Here is an 18,802-nt window from a genome sequence, read left to right on the forward strand (position 1 = left end):
TTTAAATGCAAAGGATTATGAGGGCGGGTGTAAGAAGAGGGGCAAAAATCTGCTTGAACAAAGAGGCAGTATAGTCAGGGAGGCGAAGAGGGGTGGTGGTGTCCTTTCGGATCAAGCACATGAGATTAGAAGGAATATTGTGTTTAATGGATCGGAGTGGGCAAATTGCCATTGGGAGGGAGAGTAAAGGATAGAAATAGAGAGGGTGAGGGGGTGAAATAGGGAGAATTGTGGAACACAGCATTGGTCTAGGCAGATATCCAAGGAGAGTGAAGACAGCTGGGCTAGCCAGGAGGATAGTGATGCAAACCCAGTAGGACCGTCTTAGAAGTGGGGTATACAGGGATGGATTAGAAGAGGTGCAGGGAGTTGATAGTTTCCTTATTGTTTAATCAAGTGGCTAGGTAACCAACATCAATGAAAAAATCGACCACAAAATGTACAAATCAGTTCCAAATAAGTCATTAACGACCACAAAAAATTACAAATCAGAAGCTATGGGCTAGTTGGTAGGAAAATCAGGTGCGAAGGCAGGAAGCAACCATAGAAAATTACAGAGCAGGTGCAGCAACCCGGTAGAGATCACAAACAATTACAAATAAGGTGCAATAGGGCGGTAGTAACCACAGTTTTCTGTTGCTGGGAAATTGTGGTGTGTCCAGGAAGTATATTGTTCTTTTTTATCCTTGATTATCTTTGATTATTGAAGTTTACTTACGTTCTACTTCCCGCTCCTGAGCAGGACCCACAGGAATTGCCATTATATTGTCTTCCTGAACCTCCACATCCATAGCAATTGACCTGAAATTGCAATAGGATATTAGAGAGTAAAAGGTTTTGTTTTCAACAGGGCTCTTACGTCTGCTCACTGTGGAACCTAAGGCAGAATCTGATTCAATCTCCAAGTCCACCTTTGGAAATCCATGCACTTAACCATATGAAAGGGAAATGAGCAGAAAGCAAGCCTTCTCCGCCTGTGCCGGGAATGTGGAACATGGACCAACGTTTCACATGACATTGCACTGGACTTCTTTTTCCTGAAATACTGAAAACGGGTGGAGATGCATCTGTGCAAGAACCATCTCACCACCGATCGATTGCAGAACTCCCAACCCAGAGTGCATCTGCCTTTCCCTCCCGGTCATGTATATCCTGCCTAAAACCCTCTGTCTAGTCTCTCTCTTGATATCCTTCTAATTCTACCCTTAAGATTCTCGCCATAGTTTGTATCCCCTTATTGCATGGTGCTCCTTGGCTTCCAAGGTCATGCATGTTACATAAAACCCAATTTGTATGGGTATATATATGAACGACTGTGTTATCATTTCCCCTGAAATGGCTCACCAAAACAAGGACTCAAGCCGAGCTTGTCTATATTACCAGATCTGCCTAAGTGTCCTCAATTGATGGAAGCTCCCATCCCCTGCATACTGGTAAATACCAGCCAAGATTTAACAAAATGTGTAGTTGATAAAATCCTTTACAATAATGCAGGCTTTATCAATGAACAAAATACCCTCTGTCAATTTCACTAATAAGTGTTCCTTAGATTGATTATAGTCAGCCATAAATACCCTCTGTCAATTTCACTAATAAGTGTTCCTTAGATTGATTATAGTCAGCCATAAATTCCAAACAATAGTTTTTTAAATAATAAGTGCAATAGTTCAACAAATCATAATTAAAAAAAGCTCAATGTGTTTCGGGAATACATATCCCTTCATCAGGAGGCAAATGTATTCCTGAAATACGATGAGCCTTTGTTTGGCAGGGTTGGGAGGTAACCTTCCAAAACAAAGGGATAGGGGGAAGAACAGAGAAAATATCCTTAAACAAATTACCAAATTGAGAATCTATTAGAGAAGGCACCTTATTCATGAGATCTTTTCAGATAGATCTTCCTTAATTGTGGATTGCCCTCAGGTTCTTTGAGAGTCTGTGAACTACAACAAAAGCAAGTGACAGGGAGCGGTTTTGAATTAATATTAGCCACTGCACACCACGTTTTTTTCGTTTTTCTTATACCAAATTTGCGACATTGCAGAAGGGGACTCGCCACGTGCAAATCAGTATTGACACATACACCATTAGGAGTAGAACAACCCAAACCGTTATGCCACTACACCCCTTTGTGCAGACACAAGCAAAACCAAACATCAATGAGGTGAAGCTTGGTTTCCTATGGCACAGCGAGCAACGGGCCCATGTCTTGGCAATACCTCTCTCACTTAGGGAGACAAACTATAACCAAAATATTTGATGGGCGAAAGCTTTTGAGTTACTCGTACCCACTTGCATATCATGCTTCCACAGCACAGTTTGTCTCCCTGTGAACTACCCAGCATTACAATTTGGGAGGTGCCACATCCACTAGACCTTCCGAGATGTGTCAATGCTGCTTATCCCAATTCATTGCTTGCCTGCACTCCTCCCTCTACCTTCTGCTATTGGTCACACAATGGTGACCAGCAGCACCTAGTAACATTCTCACCTGCGGCTGCATATCTTTGCTTTTTGGTACATCAGTTACCTAGCAGTTCAATATCGTGCAGATGTGGCACGCAGATGCTCTACATAACCCATGTCTGAGTTTCATGTTTTCCTTAATTTATTTGGCTGTGTTGGATATTTTTCATGCAGTACAGTTGCCAGTTTGGCTGCTTGCCTGTAGTACCCTTTATTACAGTGTATGTATCCCTGGAAAGTATGCGATTATTGTGTTTATTCATATCTCTGTTTCAGAAAATACTGTCATTTTTATAGAGCCTTATTTGAACATTATTTTCTTTTAGTACTTACTGTATTACCTGGAGAGTTCAGGCTGGCCCAGACCATGCTACCAATGTAGGCTGAAGGAGGTATACTTTCTACACAGATCTGTTGACATTTTATGACTGAAACATTTCTGAGCTGAGTTGTGGCACAGGTTTGGGCACAGCGCAACTCTAAATCGTTGACCCTCTTTGAGTTCAGAATGCGATTTTGTAACAACAGGACTTGCAAGAAGGAAAAGAGAGGTAACAATATGCACCCCTACCCGCCCTCAAGTGTTGTCTATGTCCCATAGGAGATGTAAGTGTAATATGATATGTCATATATACGGGCCTCCTGTGCACAGAGAACTAAGCTACAATAGACCCACTTGCACAGAGAACTAAGCTACAATAGACCCACTGGAGAATATATTATTAAGGTAAGTTTACAGCCCTGGATTTCTGTTGTCTTCTTGTAAATTAGACCACATAAATTGAAACTCCTATTTAATAGCAAGCAGGTCTGATAGAGGGTGTCTAAACACATTTAGGGCTGTGGCATACAGATACACTGTATGCCATACTCTGTAGTGCTTACCAATGGGCTGTGCTTTTAACAGGCCGCCAACCAACATTCAAAATGTGTTGGCGAACCCTAATGCAGCCTTGAAGACAACCAATTGTACCTTAATGTGAAGTCAACGTTGGGATAAGGAAAGCGAGATAAGGCATGTTCATGTTGACAAGAGATTATAATTTTCAAGAGGCTTGGAGGTGACTGGATCCTAAAACAGTGCAATATGCACCTGAGCATTACTTATATTCAGTGACTAAGTGAATGTCCTGCAAATAGCCCTCCAATGATTGTGATGTATGGTCCAGGCCCTGTTCCCTACATATTTCTTGGAATGATCTTGATTGTCTTATCTGTAATCAAAGGAGATTAATGTATACCCCAAGTCCCAGAAAGTTGCTGCACTTACCCGTCCTCTACCACCACAAGCAAGGCATGTCATTTTTCCTGAGCCTCCACACAAATGGCAGGTCTGAAATCAAAGGAATGTGGTTCAAATTCAAGTACAGTAGAAAGACTCAAACTAAGAAGATAAGAACAATGTGGTAGCTCAAACAGAAAGTGTACTATGTGTCCTATCTTATACAATATCACTTATAGACCTTTACCAGAACTGCATTTTTACAAAGGGGAAGGATCCAATGGGCAGGAGAAACAAAAGCAAGAGACATCCAGTTTGGATAACATGCTGTTGAGCATTTTCAGTGCAAGAGTTAAACCTATTCGTGCAGGTGGAGGCAATATGGCGTGATTCTTGCTGTCAATTACAGAGAACAACAGTCCATCTAAAGGAAATTGACAAGGATCCAACCGCTCAAGAAGGTAAACACATACAAACGTTTACATGCGGGAGAACTTTAAACTTCCCCCAAAGTGGTGGTCAGGAGCACTGGGATGCGGTGGCACAACCTCATTTTGCCAATCAGCTTATTCAACTGAATGCAGTGTAAAGAAATAATTGCACCATTTTAAAAATAATGTCATCTTCGACTTAAACAACATACTCGATACACTTTGAAAACTCCACAAGTAGTGGCATAAACATCAGTTTCTTGTTTCTTTTAATTCTATATACATTGGACTAGTTAGAATTTTCCTTTCAATGTTATAATGTGTGTCTGTTCTTGACGAACGTTAATGATTTTGATGAACATAGAAAAATACTTATTGGCTATTTATCATAATCTATAATATTGTCTGTCCTACATACCTATACATTAACTGAACTCACTGCTTTTAATACAAGTGAACACAGAGATAAGAAAACTCTTTCCGTGAATCACGCTTAAATCAAATCATATCTGTTGCATTCGATCATCCTACATAGATTCCCTACACTGCCATCACCCAGGTCTCTCTTATCCCCTCAAACAATCTGGCTACACTTCCTCCTCTTGCTCCCAACCCAGTAAATGGAAGATCGAGGAGATGCTGGTGGTCACCTGCCAGATGTTCCTGGGCAAGTCCAAAAATGATTTGACCCACTTTTCCCTAGAGACACATGACTGGTGAAGTAACATGATGGAGAAAGAAGCAACTGCAGCTTTACCCATCACTTCTGTCATCACAGATTAATGGAGGGCCCTTGATGAAAGACATGCACTGTTGCCATGTCTTGTGTGGCCACATTTGCCCATTTGGACATCCATTCCCTTTTTGGTTCCAACGATGAACTATTTTAGGGTGGGTTTAAGACTGCAGGAAGAGGACGAAGTGGTACAGAATGCTCTTGACTAGGAATAGTGCAGTGTCGGATTTTGTCTCTAGTAATTCAAAGGCTGCTTTTAAGAGGGAATTGGGTGTGTGTGTTTTGAGAAAGCAACCACTTTCCACTAGTTGAGGTTTGTTTGACTAAATCTGAGATGTGGTCTAGTGACTAAGTAAATACATGGTTTGCAATTCAGTTCAGAGGTAGCCTTGTGGCTTAGTTAAGCCTGCGTAAGTGATATGTGGAGTAGTTGCTCAGTTAAGAGGTGGTCTCACATCACTTTTGAGAGGTGGCTTAGCAGCAGATGTGGTCTAGAAACTAAATTGAGAGGTGAGTTCAGTCAATGATAGTTGAGATATTGTATGTTAGACATAGCCTAAAGTCTAAGTTATGGTTTGGGTTGTGTTAAGTTGAAATGTGGTCTTAGGACCAAGATGAAACGTTGCCTTCTATCCAAAGTAAGATGAATACTGCTTAATGGGGGGATTTGGACAAGCAAATGAGTTCTCCAATTGTTCTTTCACGTTAACTATGATTTTCGCAGTGTGCTTGCACTACAAATTCGCAGTGTGCTTGCACTACAAATGTATGTGCTTTGCATAATCCTGTTACCTAGTGGTTGAATTCAGAAATTCCCTTCTCATTTTTCAAAGTACGTTCCTTATGAGGTTGCTTTGTTCTTTGTGATACCCATCATTGCCTTTTTAGAGTTCATAAGTGAAGTTATGCTGCTACATCAACAATAGGTGCAGGAGCATCAGGGGTTGCATTTTGGCATGTGGCTGTGTGATAGGAGTTGGAGGCTTGTGGGAGACACTGGCATAGGCCTCTGGGAGAAAGGGCCAAAGATTATGGCCCTTACCCCAATCGCCATTTGAACACGTGCCCTGATGGTCAGAAATCTGAGATGATCAATGAGCATAGCATCTGAACAAAGTTAGAGTGAGGTTTGAGACCGTTCTGAGGCTTGCCAAACAACAAATAAAGGGAAGTGAAACGGAACCCTGGGATTTTCGAATGTTAGGCAGCCCTTTCTTTTACCCAAATGTTAAGTCTTTTCCCTCATCAGCCAACTCCCAGATTCTTGTTGCAATCTATTTGTGAGAGAGAGGAGATGAGTGAGATAGAGAGAGAGAGAGAGAATGAGAGTGGGAGAGAAAGAGAATTAATGCCAGGGTCTGAGTGTAGCAAAGTGAGAACATTAAAATAGGAGCTGTTTTCACAGGCCAGCTCTAGGGGTGTTGGGAGGATATTCAGTTGTTTTGCCGTGTTAGGCCATTTTCATTTGATGCTTTTATGTCTATTTCTTTGATACACATTACATGACTTTTTCAGGCCGTGCTATGATCTTCTAAATGTCTTCAAGATTGTCTGCACCTCTCACCAATCCTACGCATCTCTGACTGCTCCCCACACTAACAGGCACACATTATACTTTCCAACACACAATATGCATATCAACTACACATGGCATTTGAACACCCCTCCCTATAGACATCAAACATCAGAAAACGTCACCTCTACTGTAGCATTCCATAACACTGCCCTGGCCAACGCATCCTAGAAACACGGCACACAAGGCTCACCTTCAGATGCAAATGCCTCTAGGATCTTGGCACAGAATACTTAGAATCTGACCCACACACCCAATACCCGGGTACTTCCAAATGCGCTCATCAACAAAGATATCTTTAATTTTCCCTCTCTACTCACTAACTTAATCTAACTTCCTTCTCTTTCAGACCCTCCAAGGTGCCTAGAGATCATGCAAATGGTACTGGAGCGCCATACAACTCCTATTAACAGGGGGGGCTTTTGCCTCCTTCCTACTCTTCACCCCCCTCTATTCTTCCTCCTCTCCTACTCTTCCCTCCTCCCTGCCCCTTGCCTCCTCCTGTTAACTTCCGGCACTACCTCAACTGCCGTAAGGCATAATAAATCCATAGATGCCTGTCTTTTGCAGCCACCTTGCCTCCCCGCCCTTAACCCCTTTCTTGCTTTTTCTTTTTCCTGTTAAGCCTGGCACTATCCCAATTGCCGTCAGGCATAGTAATCATAGCTGCTTGGCTTTGCAGGCACCCTGCCCTCCCCTCCTCCCCCACCCCCGCCCCTATCTTTCTTTGTCCTGTGCACTTACTCTTATCATTTGTCCTGTGACTTTTGTTAGCAGTTTGTCTGTCTCCCCTCCTTCCCTCCTTGTCTTCTCCGCCCGCTCCCCCCAGCTCTATAAAATCTGTCTCTGACCTATTTTGAGAGTAGCTTGTTTTGTTCCTCTCCTTCTCCCTCACTCCAACCCCCCATCCCCACTTCCCCCTCCTCTTGTATACTTCATGCACTACATCAATTGTCGTCAGGCATAGTAATGTTACTGCTGGTTTTGTCTCCTTCTTTTCCCTTCCCTCTTTGCCTTATCTGTTCCATGCACTTGCACTATCTGAAATGTCGCCAGGCTTATTATGATAGTTATTTTTCACATTGTGTATTGTTTCAAGGACTTTAAGAATGTAACTGCATTTTCCCACGTTCCCTCCCTCCTTGAAGCACTTTGAAACACATTGGGCCTCATTACGACCCAGGCGGTAAGTTACCGCCTGGGCCGTGACTTTACCACCATGGCGTAAACTACGTTTACGCCATGGTGGTTGGCGGACTTACCGCCCCATTCCGACCTTGGCGGGGCGGTAAGTCCCCAATCCCCATTTACCCTTCCCCATTCCCATTTTTGCCCCATAGGGTATAATGGGAGTGGGGAAGGCGTTAATTACGCCACCGTAAATTATGGTGGCGTAATTAACTCCATGGTCCCTTAGCGCCATGGATTTTAACACCTGCTAGAAGCAGGTGTTAAAAGCGCCATGGCGCTAAGGGACCTCGTACTCAGGCGGTAAGGGTCGGCGCTGTTAACGCTGCCGTTAACCCCTTACCGCCTGGGTCGTAATGAGGCCCATTGTGTATAGACGCTATATAAATAAGCAATCAATTCAATTAAGTTAAATTCAATTCAATCAGGTTCCTTGGATTGCGGGCTGAAACTGCTGATTGCAGCCCGAGTTCTGTGGAACACAATGGCTTCTTACCCCGCCCTGCAGCGCCATCTTATTCCCTCCCCAGCCCCACTTACCTGATTGTGATGGCGGTGATGCCGTTTCACTGCAGATTCACTCTGTCTCCCTTTGCCGGTCGCCACCTTCCAGATCCATGGTGGCCATCTTGTGCCAGTATTTTCATTCAAGGAACGGGGCGACCGTGCGACCCATTCTTTGAATGAAAATATAAATTGGAAACCTGGTGCTACTAGCCTTAACACACTCTCTTTGGCTGCACGTTTTAAGAGGCGGCAGAACCGTGTAAATGTTCTGGACAGGAACGGCAATATATGTGGTTTTATGTGAAATGTATGAATCCTAGAATTGTGAAAATGTACACACACACACACCTATGTTAAACACACACATTTGTGGAAATTTGCATAAAGTTTGGAAATTGTGTTCATAGCAAAAAGGACAAAATTCTATAGAAAGTTTAAACAAGATCCCACACCTGCAGGATTTTGAGGAACAGATGCTACATAAAATATGGTGTCTTTGTGTGTGATTTGTGTAAAAGCAACCAATGTAGAAATGTGTATTTAGTATAAAATCCGATTTTGAGACCAGTCGCTAAAGGGAGGTCTCTAAGAACTGTAAAGCAAACCATAAAATTTGACATCATCCGACCTTGATCCAATCACTCAAATGCAAGGCGGAGAAGAGGTTTTGACCCAATCCCAGCTCACAGGGGCAAGCTTAGCTAATCCAACCCATACACCCATTTTTGTGATGTCATTTGAAAGGATAAATAGAGACAGCTGAAAACACATAGGGACTCACAGATCCACTCACTTTCCTGATTCCGGCGAAGCACTCTGATCCAGCATTCTACATCCAGCTTTAACATCCTTCCAGATCCAGATGCCAAGACTCTTGCAGGCAGTAGAGAACTATTGACTTTCTGAATGGTCTAAATCTTCAAACTTATTCTTGCAACCCAGTGAAGCGCTGTGGTGTGAGAAGGCCTTTTGAATGAGTATGCTGAAATTCTCTGGCTTGCTACCGCTAGGCTTGCTTGAGGAACTCACGATCCAGCTGATTGAAATACCCACAAATACGAAGGACAGATCCTGTGCAAATCCGGTGACCGGCCTAGCTGATTCGATCCCGTTCAAACACAGTGCGAATTTCCCATTATAGCTAATATCGCGTAAGGAAAAGTTTGCCATGATTTTACATTCTGAGAAATTTTACACGTGTGAAATAGCTTTAAATTGTTTCCGACTTGAACTTTCAGATTTCCATAGTTTTCTTTTGACTAAACCATTGCTTGTGATTGTGTGCAACTGTTCAAAGCGGCTCCCATAGGAATTTATAACAATGTAAGTATTTTTGACCACATTTGGTGTTTTTGCTCAGTCAATTCCAAAGACAATTTCAAAGCCATCCTGACAGCTGAGAAGTCAATTATGTTTTTCTCTTGTGTTTGAAGGGGGAAGGTGGGACTGATATTCTGTTTGATTTGTGCTATTCCTGAATACCTGCTCTCTTCTCCCATCTCTTTACGTTGCCTATTAGGGGGTTGAGGGGTGTTGCAGGGGGAACCTCTAACCATAGTGTATCTGATCTGAACCAACACAAAAGTATTATTTTCTGTGCTGCATTTGTTTTGCTCATTACTTATTCCTAGTGTATTAAATATATTATTCAGTGTTCTGTCTCCCCATTGGTGATTGTTGTTTTCCTAATAAACTATACTGTGATTACATTTTAAATACATAAATAAATATTTACTTTTGAAAACTAGCCTGATTCCTGGTTCAGTGTGACCGGGTGGTTGGGGGGCTCCAGGAGAAGGGTGTGATATGAGTGGTATATCGTTCAGAATATTGAACTTATAGACACAAATAAATAAGGGTTTCAGTTTTGTACTACATGCTGGGCTTTGACTTGGGTGTGTGCCAGATTAAAATCACTTACAGATGCTGATGGGGAGGAGGTTCCATAGTCTTAGGGCGTAGGCAGAGCAGGCTTGTTTTCTGGCCCTTTCCTTTTTGCAGTGGTGGATTTCAAGTCTGCAAGTGTCGTGGCTTCTGATGGCATTCTGTCCGCCGGAGATGCTGAGTTTCTCTGCGAGGTAGCTGAGTGACTTGAGGGTGACTGCCTTATAGATGACGCAGCAAGACTTGAAGGTGATTTGTGCGTGTGGTAGCCCGTGAAGGTCAATGAGGGCCGGGGTGATGTGGTCATATCTGCATAGACGCTTGATGAGGCATGCATCCTCATGTATGACACTTATCTGAGGTGCAAGAGAGCACAACGGGAGGCGTTTGGGGATGTCTTTGCCCCCATCCAGGTATGATAGGACCAGTGCTGGAATGGAGGATCTAATGCTGTCTGAAGGGTGGAAGGAAGGGTTTGACTTTCCACAGAAGAGAGAGCTGATACTAAGCTAGCTGAGTTTTCATAGCTAAGTGTGTCTTGAAAGAGAGGTGTTTGTCGAGGTGGAACCTGTGGGACTTGGTGCAGGAGGTGAGCTTGTGTTTGAAGCCCTCAGGGTTCATGGCGGATAGCCAGGTCTGAATGTCTGGGTGTTTGGTGCTGTTGGTGAGGAGTAGGAATTCAGTCAGGGAGGGGTAGAGCTTCAAATATGCACTGGACAATCAAGACTGGATCAGCGAGATGCTGCTTTGAGCCAGTGGATGTCCTTGATAGGGTCAATCTTGAGGTTTAGCTGTGTGTCGTTGGCGTATTGGTGGATGTGGATGTTGTCTGCTCCCAGCTGCTCCGTGTATAGATTGAAGTTCACTGGGGAGTGGATGAAACCCTGCAAGACTCCACAGGTGACGGGTAGTATTGGCGATCTAGAGGAGTCCATCTGAACAATCTGCTGGCGGTTTGCGAGGTAGGACTAGAACCAGTGTAGATCAAGGCAGCTAATCCCCATGCGCCGATGTAGGGTGTCCGTGAGCGCCTTGTGGTCCACTGTGTCAAAAGCGGCTGAGATGGTCTAGTAGAACCAAGGAGACAGGGGTCAATGATGTGGAGCGCATCGTCAACAGCCTGTATGGTTGCCATCTCTGAGCTGCATCTGGGTCTGAACCCGGATTGGTAGGTTTGGAGGAGATAGTTGGCGTCTATGTGTTGCTGCAGTTGCACGGCTACTGCTTTCTCAATGATCTTATCTAGGAAGGGTAGATGGATTATGGGGCGATAGTTACCTAGGTTGTCAGGATCCAGAGTGTTTTTTTAGCAGTGGGAGTATTTGTCCTAGATGTGTGTCAAGATAACATAGTTACATTTCTAAATTAGCAATCACTTGACCTTCTAGATTAATGTTTGTTACTTTATGAATTATCAGTCAACAACTATGGACCTAGAGTGTTTCCCACTATGTGGATTCAATGTCCTTACAAAACATGCTTCCTAAGGGTCTGTAAATTCAGAACAACAAAAACGTTAATATTTCTGTGTCTTTTAATTCTTATTTATTTTGATTCAAATATGTTGCTGGTATACTTGGGGAATGCAATTGTACCTCGTGTAAGTGCTGATTGAATATCATTAAAACAAATTACAAATATTGAGTCACATAACCTTTTTATGATTTAAGTATTAGCGCATAGGTTGGAGCTTTTATTTAAAACTCTGTAGACACAGTTCTTTTGGTAATGGATCAGGTTGAAAACTGTGACCTTGCAGCGCTATAGAGTGCCATGCACTTCACTACTGTTCTATGTCATTTGCTTGCAGGAATTTCACTGAATCCCATTTCAGTGATATTGTTTACTGCATTTCTATCATAAAATAAATGCAGGGGTTGTGCCCCACCTCTAAATGTAGGGGGAGGGCAGTCCCCCACCTCCTTCCCCCTCTTTGTAAATACCTGTACCCACACCCATCTATAAATTTGTAGTAAAATGCAGCAACATCTGTTCTGTGAAATGGGACTCTGTGCAAGTGTCCTATGAGGAAAAGGGGCAGTACCCTTCATTTCTCCCTCATGGGACCATTCACAGCTCACTTACAATTCCACTGAATTATAGGAAATATGCTTGCAGTGTAGTGTGCAGGGATCCAGGGTGGGGCAGTGATAGAGAGGCTTAATCTAGTCAGTAAGTCAATAAGATGGAGATCCTTCTCATTGGGACACCTGCGCCCTCCTTTCCTTCTACCCTCTGTCCACCCTGTCTGGGCCCCCTATCCCCACCATCCTGTGATTCCAAAAACCACGGGTCATCTTCGACTCCGCTCTCTCCTTCACCCCTCACATTGTGGGCCTTACCAAGAAGGCACACTTCCAGCTTCACCTCCTCAGAGGCATTCTCCCTTTCCTCACCTTGCCCCAGGAGCTCAATGTCTCCAGAGCTCTGGTTCCCCCTAGGCTGGATTATGGCAACAGCCTCTTTCCCAGTCTCCCTCTTTCCTCCCTATGCCCACTTCAGCTAATCCAGATTAGGGCTGCGAGACTTATTCTTTGCCTCAAACCCAGGAACGTATCTCTCCAGCTCTAAAATCTCTCCACTGGCTCCCGGTGGCTAGAAGTATGTAATTCAAGACACTCTGCATTATCCACAAGGCTTTCTTGGGCCTGGTACAACGCTATCTCCAGCTTTTCCTCCCTAAATACTCCCCTGCTAGAGCCCTCCGTTCCTCTAACTCTTTGCTTGTCAAACACTTCTCCAAAAAGATACTGGGAGGCAGGCCTCCCTGCCCCGCTCAGACTTGAGTCGGACCTCCTCAGTCGGGCCCATGCTTGGTGGCTCTACATTGCACCCTTGGGAGTTGCCCTCATTAGCACTTACTCTGAGGCCTCCGCTTTTGCTCCCTTTGGCACATCCCTCCCAGGTCCCCCACCAGCACTTGTCTATTCCTGCCGCACCACCCACCCCTATCTCTTGCACGTCCGAATAGCACAAAGCCTAGTAGGGACACGACTGTATATTTACTGATTAGTCAATGTTTTCATTTATCTCCCCTGTTCCTTTCGCATTTAGCCTTGTGGCTCTTTGAAACACAATTCTGCTGTATAAGCGCCTGACAAATGCTCAATAAAATAAATAATAAAAAATGATGGACGCATCAGAGATTGATCTTTAGATCATTTCTTTCTTACTGAATACCAGGAAAATGAACTGCCTCAGTCTTCATTCCCTTATACTCCCCTTTCATTCTTAGGCACATGGAATGCAGCTGCTTCGTTTGGTCACCCATACATGGCAAGCTTGCCATTTTTACCCAAGGCTTGACTGCCTCTTAAGACTTGATTGCACTTATTTTCTTGACTTTCTGTCATCTCATAACATTCCTTTACCAACAACTAATCCATCTCAAAAAACATAAATGGCCATGCAAAAGGTATTGCTATAATGCTTTTTGACACCCTGCAAAGTGTTTGGTCAGACCAAGCCAAAGTGTTGGCTAATTTCATGCTGATAGAAATAACTCTTCACGTTCTCGATCTGGCATCAGATACAGCGGCTGTTTAGAAACTCAGCCCCTGACTTACCTGAAGATCCTTGGTAAACCTGACCAGATGGTGCAATCTGTGGAAATATGGGAACATCCGTCCTCAAGGAGGACAAAAGAAAGCCCGGAGGACGAGAAAGAGAATATAACTAACACTTCTACTGGTGAGAAACTACCTTGCAAACGGGTCAGTGCTGGAAGGAAACACTGGGGCCAAACAAAACCTAATCCCAATACAAGCGATGAGGGGTCAGTCTGGAATGGAGTAGTATTATCAGTTAGACAGCTTAAACAAACTGTCATGGAGATGAAACCTGACCACAATTTAGGTAAGATACAAGAGAAGTCTTTTCCTAGACAAAAACCGACTTTTTTTAAATAAATGAAAATAAGGACTCTCTATGAGATGTCTTTGCGTTCAGAATGCACTGAAAGACACAATTAGGAAAAACATAATGAACGTTGTATTATATTAGAATCATCAAAAATTGTCAATAGGTGCCACTCCTTTGAGAACGAACACGGCTGAATGACCTGTTCTTTGGGAAGGTACCCACTCAAGAGTCTGAAGCCACACTTTAGCTCATTGTACCTTTCACAGAAGGGAAATATCCATTTGCATATCGGTCTTTGTCCTGTCCACATGGGCAGTACAGCCCCGAAATCCTATGGAAATTCTCTTCTGAACAAGAGTGCCAACAGCAACCCCATACACGTGCTTCTGCCTTTTGGGCCTCATCAGTGAGGTGAAGCTGTTACAGTAGAAGAATCTGTGGGCTAGACAAGGAGGGAATTTAGACAGGTCAATGTGGGAGGATGAGAAAGAGAACAATACTTACTCTTCAGACATCAAGAGGGAAACAGTGCTGAGTGACAGACAAAGATCAGAACACTAGTTCACTGAAAAGGAAGAATATGAACTCTTTTCTAACAGGCATTCTGCATTTGGGAAAAAGGCAGGAACCTTACTGGTTAAAAGGTTGAAGGGGGAAGAGGACAATAGGCATATAGTATCCATTGTAGTCATAGATGGAAATGTGCCGAACAAGAGTAGTAGGATATTAAAAAGTATTCAGCCCGCCAAATGGCAGGACAGGAACCTGGAGGGCCAGGCTTCCTCTTTGATCTCTTTGTGAGGGCAGGTAACACCCTTTGCCTGGGCCAGGGCATCAAAGGAGCACACCAATTCAAAAGGAGAAGCCTCACACCAAGGGGCTGCATCTCTAAAGGTGTTTGTTCTCATTGAGAAGGGGAGGGGGCAGGATTATGATAGACAGGAGGGATCTAGTCAATGGAAGAAGACCACCATCTTGATTCTCACTGTCCCCCCTCTCTCTTTCCTGTCTCCGAAACCTCTCTGGAACAAAGAACGTTGGATTTGGCATCAGAAGGGCAAAGGCCATGCTATTCAAGAGCATTTATTGGACCACTAAAACAGGCTAGCTTTAGTCCAATCTCCTGAGGACTTTGACCTTTAAAAGAACGGGTTTCCCATCCCTTCTTCAGATTCACTCAGATCATCTCTGATCCTTTAAGGTTGCAGATATGGTCTGATTATCTCACTGTACTTTCTTTGTAAAAGTTGCACTTTCCAAATCCCTCTGTCTGAGGTGAAGAAGGAATCATCCAAAATAGAAGAAAGATATGTTCCCTACCTGTTCCCAGGCACATCAGGAGTGACCTCTGCTGTGGATCAGGACCTACCTCTTTGCTCCAGAATCTCCTAAACTGAGAGAGCAGACTCTTGGCGGTAACCCTTAAATCCGGTGGTCGCGCTATTACCGCCGGATTTAAGGGTCCGCCAAATCAGGGCTTCAGCGGATTTCTCCCCAGCTCTGAGCTGGGGGAAAATCCTTCGAAAATTCGCGCTATTACCGCTGGCTGGAAATCCGCAGGCGGTAAGAGCGTGAAAATTGCCCATTGAGCCCAATGGGGAATGGGGCATTCCCGAATGGGCTCAGTGGGGAATGGGGAATTCCATTACCGCCAAACCCGTGATCCGGCACTAATAGCGCCGGGGGGTTTGGCAGTAGGGCTAATACCGCCAGCGGTAACACTGCCGGCGTTACCGCCCAACTCATGATGAGCCCCTCTGAATGGAACCATCCTATCCTCGAGTCCTCCTGAATGGACCTAAAAGCAACCAGAGGACTGTACCAGCCAAAGCTCCCTATTCTACCACACAGAACTGGTTGCTCCATGTTCCCTGCACCTGGAACAAGAGGGAAGTCGCTGGCACTGGTTGCTGCGCTCCTCCACTACTTTGAACTTGCTTGCACTTTCAACTAACTCGACTCATCATCGTATCCTAGCTCAAGCTCACACCTGCTAGGCCCGAAGCGACTGCTCAGTGCCAGTTCCTGAACCCTGGAGAGCCGCCCTTCTACCGCATCCTATTGGACACTGATTGCTATTGCTTATTGTTGAATGCATTTTTAACATATATACTGGGGTGTATGCCAGTACGCCTGTCCCCATTTCTTCGCTGCTCCAGACCGAGAAGGGCAGGAGCCCTCTCTCCCCAGTCCTGCCACACTGCGTTCGACAAGAACAACACCGGATCGAGGAACAAGAGGTCCACTCCTCCCGTGCCTGCATTATTCTCACCCACTCAGGTGAAGTCTCCTGCCTGCATCTGTTCCCCATTTGACGCAATATTATTTTATTTCTGCTTATTTTGCCCTTGATTTCCTTTGCCACTCACACAGAGCAGCGTGGAGCCTGCAACGCTTTCAAAATGGCCACCGCAATGATGCCAGACGGTTGCTAGGCAACCCAATCTTCGACCAGCCTCCTGATCGGCCCCTGCTAATATCTTCCGTGCTACGGCCCCACTGGAAGGTGAGAGCCGGCACAGGAAGGGCTGCAGAGTAAGGGTCTGGCCTGTCCACGGCTGCCGGGCTGCATCTGCCGCACTCTCTGGACTCCCTATCGGTACTGAAGTCATCAGTGAGTACCTACTTCTCAAGAACACATAATATCGAACGTCTCTCGTAGCGTCATTAACTACCATAACAGCCCACGTACGGCGTTATTCGGCTCGATTGCTTTTGCCTTCCAGTATATATATATTATGCTCTAGCCCAGTGCGATATGAAGAACTAGTCCACCCTGCCTCTAACCCACTGCCCCCGCACATGGCTGTATGGCATTGTCTGACTGAGTAGTGTGCATTTACCCCTGTGCTCTGAAATATGCTCTATTTTCTACCTGCCTATTTAGTTCTATTCTGCACTTACTGCACATATCGTAGTGTTTTGACCAACTGAGCTGGGACCATACTTAGGGCCTTATCACAGGTTGGGCTGTATTCCCGGCTGTAATACCGCTGACTTTAATAGCCCTAGCGCCGACCGGTCCGGTGGTATTACCACCGGATCACGGGTTGACCCTTCACGGTAAATCCCCATTCCTGATTGGGTCCATTGGATCCAATGGGGAATTTTCAGTGCTAATACTGCGGGCTAATACAGCCGGCTGTAATACAGCCGAAAACAGGGAGTTTCACCTCCAGAAAAAATCTGGAGGTAAAACAGCCGATTTAGCGCCCAACTCATGATAGGGCCAGCCCTTAAATGCATCAGTAATACCATTACCACAGCATTTGAGGGCTACAGCCCAACTCGTGATGAGGCCCTTTGTGTTCAGATCCACGTGCTACTTTTGTCCAACCTATCTGATTCATCCTGCGTCCACTGCAGAGGACTGTATTGCTTTGCCTAACTGACTAAGTGCATACACTTTCTGCTTAGGCGTATGTGCCACCTTGGACTAGTATACCTTTTCTCAATCTTAGCCTGTTGCATCCTGTGTTCAGACCTTCACGCCATTTTGACTAGCCCATTGTGTTTAATCTGCGCCTATTGCACTTTGCAGCCTTACCTAGGTGTTTTGTGGACTAGTCCACCGTGTTTTACCTACTCACTCTGCTTATGCCTTGTTGTGCCTCACCCAAATGATATTCACCTTGACATGTCTAGTGCACTTACTTACGCACAATGCCCCATGCACTATATTGAACCGTTTTATTTAGCATCAATTGTATGCCCATTGTACATGCTCTGCTTTATTCGGTCCTAGAGACCAACACGTTTATACCATGCGCCTGCCCAAGTTACTATCCTGAACTAGCCCACTGTGTCCAAACTTGCACCTATTACAAATTCCTTTCCTCTGGGTGATTACACTCTGTTCTCCTGCCCCAGATGCCATTTTGTTTCAGCCACTCTGATTCACCCCATCTTGCCCTCAGACTAACCTACCCTACATTGCCTACTGCACCTGCGTAGCGTCGTCCTGAAACACCATCTAGCGTTACTCAAGATCTGAATACCTCAATATATTATTTCATCAGTGCGTGCCACTATGTGCTGGCAACACACACCTTACAATACTAACTACCTCTCACCCTGCCTCATTCTCAAGTTATTATCCCTGACATGGTCATTTACCTTATACAAAACCCATATCCACCCTATGTTCACATGCACTACCCACCTTGGGTATATCATGCCTTCCAACTTGAATGAACAACTGCACATCTCTGCCATGCCCATTATCATGCAGCACTATCCCAACTCATTACTGGCCTTATCACCACCCACTGCCAACCCCTACATCAACTCACCAGCCCTCTGGCTTGAATACTTTGCTACTAAACCTACTCCCAACCAACCTATGCACTGTACATATAAGGAACCTTAGACTCGGCTCCAGATTCATGCATGCTTCTCACCGCCACACCTGCACTACCAAGCATTCTAACCCTGCAGTACACTCTGCAAGAGCCCTCACCACTCTATTACCCACCATAACCAAGAACTCCAAACTTAAAACAAGTACCTCCTCCCCACAGAAAACTGGGATCAATGGAGCATTAATTAATGCCAGGTCCCTTACTGCTCACGTGCTTGACATGGCCAACCTGATCACAACACATGACCTTGACTTCATCGCCATTGTAGAAACATGGCTCCATGCTGCCTCAGGACCACTTCTATCACTGGCCATTCCCACAGGATATACCATCCTCAGATGCAATCGCAACACCTGCCAAACTAAAGGAGGTGGTATTAGCTTCATACACAAACATTTGATTAGGCTTCGCATTTCCCCTACACACCACATTCCATCAGCAGAGCTACTCTTGGTGAAACTAGACACATCACCTAACCAAACTATCAGACTTCACCTTATTTACAGGCCTCCCGGTCGTAGATCTACATTTGCAGAAGATAAATCCCACATCCTTGCAAACAACACCAAAACT

At 44.7% G+C, this 18,802-nt stretch overlaps 1 protein-coding gene across 1 annotated transcript in view; it reads right to left on the reverse strand.

Moving 5' to 3' along the window:
- Window positions 1–18,802, reverse strand: part of LOC138566342 (protein SSUH2 homolog) — a 274,538-nt gene that overhangs the window by 97,812 nt on the left and 157,924 nt on the right. Inside the window, exons 9-10 of the mRNA XM_069643487.1 lie at window positions 3,737–3,799; window positions 719–801 (exon numbers count right to left, since the gene is read on the reverse strand). Of these exons, the coding sequence (XP_069499588.1) occupies window positions 719–801; window positions 3,737–3,799 (146 nt within the window). The remainder of the gene's footprint in view (window positions 1–718; window positions 802–3,736; window positions 3,800–18,802) is intronic.

This window comes from Ambystoma mexicanum, chromosome 2p, assembly GCF_040938575.1.
Source record: "Ambystoma mexicanum isolate Mex_15411 chromosome 2p, UKY_AmexF1_1, whole genome shotgun sequence".
Lineage (NCBI taxonomy): Eukaryota > Metazoa > Chordata > Amphibia > Caudata > Ambystomatidae > Ambystoma > Ambystoma mexicanum.